The sequence below is a fragment of the Pongo pygmaeus genome, chromosome 1 (genome assembly GCF_028885625.2).
Source record: "Pongo pygmaeus isolate AG05252 chromosome 1, NHGRI_mPonPyg2-v2.0_pri, whole genome shotgun sequence".
NCBI lineage: Eukaryota > Metazoa > Chordata > Mammalia > Primates > Hominidae > Pongo > Pongo pygmaeus.
Genome location: NC_072373.2, coordinates 199,533,271 through 199,539,270, shown reverse-complemented (window position 1 = coordinate 199,539,270; position 6,000 = coordinate 199,533,271). Strand labels below are relative to the sequence as shown.

Below are 6,000 nucleotides of genomic sequence, written 5' to 3'. Positions count from 1 at the left end.
GATCTGCCCGCCTCGGCCTCCCAAAGTGCTGGGATTACAGGCATGAGCCACCGCATCTGACAAAACCAGGTTCTTTTAGAACTTATTTATCACCTCTTGGCTGCTATGCTTCTAGTAGGAAAAAAGTATTGTTACTGATAAATAATTATTCTCTGTCATTTTCATGGAAGTAAGTAAACCTAAAAACACAGAAAAGGGGGAAAAAAAAACAAGCGAGCAGCTTCTTGGAAGTTTAAATGAATTGTATTCTGTGGCCACATCATGCTCTATACTGATTTATAGCAATCAAGCCTCAAAAAAAAAGACAGCAATAAATCCAATTCACATGGCTCTTGTAAAAAGGCATCTATTTGGCTTTTAATACAAAATGATTTACAGAAATACAGAAAGAAAATATCATACAAGCCAGTTACCAAAAAAAAAAAAAAAAAAAAAAAAAAAAATCCCAACCAACAAATTTGTCACATTGGGCCTGCATTAGAAAACAGGAAAAAAGAAAAAGAAAAAAATAAAACAGTCCCTGAAATCTGGCAGGTGGTTTTTAGAGGCCATGGGGAGCTTGCCTTAGTCATCCTGGTGAAATGGGACAGAAGTGGTTTTTGGAATATGGCCACCGCCTCCTGTTTCTTGCTAGCAATGGTCATCTGAAGGGAGGGTGCTAGCCTGGACATCCAACATTTGGCGTCACTTATGCAGTCTGAGGTCTCAAAGACAAGCGGCCTTGGAGTCTTCCAGTCCATATCTTCACTGAATCTCTCCCATATACAGTCTCTTGTCACTCGATGCTGAGATAACTGAGGTAAAAAGAACAGATAAGATAACTAGAAATAATGAAGGCTCAAGGAGACTTGGTGCTCAAGGGCTCTTGTGTCAAAAGCCAATTTTGGTATAAAAGAACAATTGGACTTAGCTTAAATTTCCCTCCTAAACACCATCCACAGGAAATTGTAGCCTGGCTTTTCAATCCAAGTCCTCTAATATCATGGGGATGACTGTACTATGGGAAATACATTATCAGACACTAAATACTGACATCCCTTGTCAGTCAAACCCCAAGAAAAAGACTTTCCCAGTCATTCTAGAAGAGAGGAATCTATGGCTGTGCCAGTCATTTTGTAAATGTGCTTCTGCTTGTTATACTTAGCCCTGGAGAAAGTTACAGTTTCTCCTTTAATTCAAGGCTTAAATTATTTGGTTTAGCCAGCCGAAAAATTTTAAGCTGAAATTTATATCTAAATATTAAGAAGTATCATTCTTGGCCGGGCGCAGTGGCTCACACCTGTAATCCCAGCACTTTAGGAGGCTGAGGCGGGTGGATTACCAGAGGTCAGGAGTTTGAGACTGGCCAACATGGTGAAACCTCGTTTCTACTAAAAATACAAAAATTAGGCAGGTGTGGTGGTGGGTGCCTGTAGTCCCAGCTACTTGGGAGGCTGAGGCAGGAGAATCGCTTGAACCTGGGAAGGCGGAGGTTGCAGCGAGCCGAGATCGTGCCACTGCACTCCAGCCTGGGTGACAAGAGCGAGACTGTCTCAAAAAAAAAAAAAAAAAAAAAAAAGTATTCTTTTAATCAAATACATCATTGAAACAGACTTGATGGAAGTAAATTAAAAAAAAAAATTAGACTTACCAACTTCCCTTTGAGATCAAGAAGAAAATGGAGCATTGCTCTTACTCTCACCACTTATGAGCAATGGTGAGACTGTCATTGATACCCACATAAAGACTGTTTGCAGCTGGGCACAGTGGCTCATGCCTATAATCCCAGCACTTTGGGAGCCTGAGGTGGGTGGATTACTGGAGGTCAGGAGCTCGTGACCAGCCTGACCAACGTGGTGAAACCCTGTCTCTACTAAAAAAAAAAAAAAAAAAAAAAATTAGCTGGGCATGGTGGTGGGTGCCTGTAATCCCAGCTACTTGGGAGGCTGAGGCATGAGAATTGCTTGAACCCAGGAGGCAGAGGTTGCAGTAAGCCGAGACTGCACCATTGCTCCAACCTGGGCAAAACAGCGAGACACTGTCTCAAAAACAAAACAAAACAAAACCCAACAACAACAACAAAAACCAACAACAACAACAACAAAAAACACCCAAAGGCTGTTTGCATGGAAATTCGCATAAAACAGATACCCACTTTTGACTCTGTATTCCCAGGATCCCTACGGGGAGATTTCCAGTTTCCCTTTCCCCCTCTTTGGGACAGACTTACTGATGGGCTCGTCAGGGTGGAAAGCAACTTCATTGATGGAGCCAGCATGGCCGGGCAGCTTATACAATATTCTCCTGCTTGTGGTATCCCACACATACACAAACCTGTAAGGTATCATGAAAAGCAAGGGTAAGGCCTCCTAGAGTTGGGGGTAGGGCAGAGGCATGGCTTTTTAAAGGAAATGGAAGCAACAATTATTTACTTACCTTACATTTACTGAACCATGTTCTGGCTTTTAGAAACTAGGAATACAGTCTTTGAATAAGACATGGACTCACCTCTTGAGCAACAGGGTGGAGAAATAAGAATAACTAAAAATATAAGCATGACTGACATGTCTGAATACAAGCTTCTGAAATGGGAAACACCACAGGGAAGAAAAGAAAGCTTTTCCTGCAGACATCACACAAAAACCTTTTTCAGAGTGTCTAGTATAATTAGGCTACAGTTAACTTCATACTCATCCAGGAAGTCTAAAAGGTAACCCAACTCATGGCAGGGTGGGAGCCTAGGCTGCAGATCCAGGTGAACTTTTTAGTACTGTATTCAAACAGAGCCCTGAGAAGGGACAGGAAGTGTCTGGTATATAAAATATTTATAGTATTTGCTAACCTAATACTCACTTGAGCCAAATTTTCCATTGAATTAACAGGCAGAAGGAATACTGAATTCTAGAATGGGAAGGGGCCAAGAGAAATCAGCTTGTCTAGGCTGGGTGTGGTGGCTCATGCCTGTACTCCCAACACTTTGGGAGGCCGAGGTGGGTGGATCGTCTGAGGTCTGGAGTTTGAGACCAGCCTGGCCAACAAGGTGAAACCCAGTCTCTACTAAAAATACAAAAAATTAGCCAGGCGTGGTAGCGTGTGCCTGTAATTCCAACTACTCAGGAGGCTGAGGCAGGAGAATTGCCTGAACCTGGGAGGTGGAGGTTGCAGTGAGCTGAGACCGTGGCACTGCCCTCTAGCGTGGGTGACAGAGTGAGACTCCATCTCCAAAAAAAAAAAAAAAGGAGAAAAAAAAAAAAAGGAGAAAAAAGAAATCAGCTTCTCTAAACTCCTTATTTTAGAGATAAGAAAACTGGGGCACAGTGACGTTTCCAAGGCAATACAGTTCATCAACGGCATAACTAAAATTAGAACTCTTAAAAAAAAAGAGCTTATTAGAGAATGTTCTTAGGAAGACAAAATTTTTATTTGTCATTAAAAAAATTATAAGGCTGGGCATGGTGGCTCACATCTGTAATCCTAGCACTTTGGGGGGCCAAGGCTGGTAGACTGCTTGAGCTCAGGAGCTTGAGACCAGCTTGGACAACATGGTAAAACCCCATCTCTACAAAAAAATTAGCCAGGTGTGGTGGTGCATGCCTGTGGTCCCAGCTACTTGGGAGGCCAAGGTGGGAGGACTGATTGAGTCCAGCACGTAGAGGCTGCAGTGAGCTGAGATGGCACCACTGCACTCCAGCCTGGGTGACAGAGTGAGATCCTGTCTCAAGAAAAAAAAAATTATGTTTTTTTCATGCTGTATAATAAAGGTAATGTAAGAGGCTATAGAGTTTTAAGCTTCTTTCTACTGAAATACTCTGAATACTACTGAAATACTACTGAAATACCGAAATAACACAATGTACTTTCTGCAATGCTAGAATAAAAACTTCTATATTTCTCTTCAAAAGTGATGAATAATAACAGAAGATGTCATAAAAATGTGATTTTTTTCTTATTCATTCTGTAGTATTAGAGCCAGTAGGCCGGGTGCAGTGGCTCACGAGGTCAGGAGATTGAGAACATCCTGGCTAACACGGTGAAACCCCGTCTCTACTAAAAATACAAAAAATTAGCCGGGTGTGGTGGCGGACGCCTGTAGTCCCAGCTACTCGGTAGGCTGAGACAGGAGAATGGCGTGGACCTGGGAAGCAGAGCTTGCAATGAACTGAGATCACACCACTGCACTCCAGCCCAGGCGACAGAGCGAGACTCCATCTCAAAAAAAAAAAAAAAAAAAAAAAAAAGAGCCAGTATTTTTACTATCACAGGCCATAATTTTCACTTCATCCACTTTAATAAGTTCTATCACCTTTTAGAATTCAATATCATTGAATACAAAAGTCTACATATTATCACAGAATCTTTTTGTTTTTCTAAATTAATGTTTTTTTTTGTTTGTTTTTTTGTAGAGACAGTGTCTTCCTATGTTGTTGAGGCTGGTCTTGAACTCCTCGCCTCAAGCGATCCTCCTGCCTTCACCTCCCAAAGTGCTGGGATGACGGGCATGACCCACCACGCATGGCATATGGCAGAATCTGTATGTATTTAGAGAGCCCCTGAAATCAACTCTGTTCCTAATCCTCTGAGCCAATGATGACTTTATAGCCTTATCAAACTGAAGTAAAACTTGAAGGGCAAGTTGAGTGAACTGCTGAGATTTTATGAGTTCATCTAGGCTCTCCTGAAGTCTGTTTCCCAAAGTAGTACTTCTGTATAACTGATATGATATGGCTTAGGAAGAAGAAATTGTTTTTCTTATTCGAGCTTGCCTTGATGTCCTGTGCTGAAGGTTTCCTGCCATGCAGCAGACAGAAGTGACCAGGAGCCCAGCAGGGGGTTCCTATGTTCCTGACCACCTCTTCAGCAGCCACAGAAACTACAGAGCTGAGCCCAAGACTCTGGAGCTCTTAATATACTCTCGTATTTTACTTTCACTTACCCTCCATAAATATACTGGCTAAAAAAAAAAAAAGTTCCTTTGACCCTCAACCTTGCTTAAGTCATTAAAGGGTAAAGTATAGAGCTATTATCTTAATCTGCTGATGTAACATTCATCTGTTGGTAAATATAAAGGGCTGGTAGTTTTGAAGCAGGTATTTAAAATTATTTATGTATTTTGTTTTGTGCAATCAACAACTCACCAGTACTTGATCATAAAAATGGTACATTCACCAGTACTGGATTATAAAATGCCTAGTTCTAATCCAACTTACACTTTTGGTCAAAAATGCAAATAAACAAGAGCTTCTTAATTATACTATTTAGCTGTCATCAGCTAGGCTCCATAGAAACTAAGTTCTGAACAAGATGGAAGAGAAGCAGGAACTCCATCTGTCTAGACTCCTTGGCTCTGATACTCATGCCCTTCCTACTGTCTTCTTTCCTGTCATGCACAAAAAGCTGGTCCTCATTAATTCAGTGAAGGGCAGTATGGCATAGTGAAAGAGTATGAGCTCTGGAGTCAGAAAGACTGGGGTTCAAGTCTCAGTGCAGCTATTTACTAGCTAAGTAAGCTGAGCTCAGAGAAGTTAAATAATTGCAAATCATTTAACTTCTCTAAGCTTCTTAGTTACAATGATGGAGAAAATATTGATCTCATAACTTTGTTGAGAAAAATAATGAGGTAATATATGCAAAGTGCCTGGCACACAGAATTAATTATAGCTATTGTTATTATGAGTACACTCATCATCAAAACAGAATCTCACGAAGTCAATGGGCTGAATAAATCACTCTTGGCCGAGAGACTGGCCTGTAGTCTATAGGACTATTTAGTTTCAAGTTTGAATATGAGGAGGTGATCTGTAAGTTATTAGTCAGTAGAAAGGAGAAATTTGCCAAATCCAGGCCAAGCTGAAAAGCAGTTTTCTGAAGATACACTTCCCAGGCACATAACAGACAGAATCCCAGATCTCCAAGGGTTTACACTTCAAGGTCTCACTCTTGATGGCTGCCAATTAGATGCTAAATTTAGAGGGGTTCCTTGCCCTCTCCTTACTTTGGCATGGCAACATTTGGCAGGAAACA

General features: G+C 41.3%; 1 protein-coding gene across 1 annotated transcript in view; it reads right to left on the bottom strand.

Annotated features, from left to right (window-relative positions):
- Nucleotides 1–332: 332 nt before the first annotated feature.
- The window catches only part of SNRNP40 (small nuclear ribonucleoprotein U5 subunit 40), a 38,195-nt gene continuing 32,527 nt past the window's right edge, over nucleotides 333–6,000 (bottom strand). The window contains exons 9-10 of the mRNA XM_054465463.2: nucleotides 2,210–2,313; nucleotides 333–794 (exon numbers count right to left, since the gene is read on the bottom strand). Coding sequence (XP_054321438.1) covers nucleotides 745–794; nucleotides 2,210–2,313 — 154 coding nt within the window. The 3' untranslated portion in view covers nucleotides 333–744. The remainder of the gene's footprint in view (nucleotides 795–2,209; nucleotides 2,314–6,000) is intronic.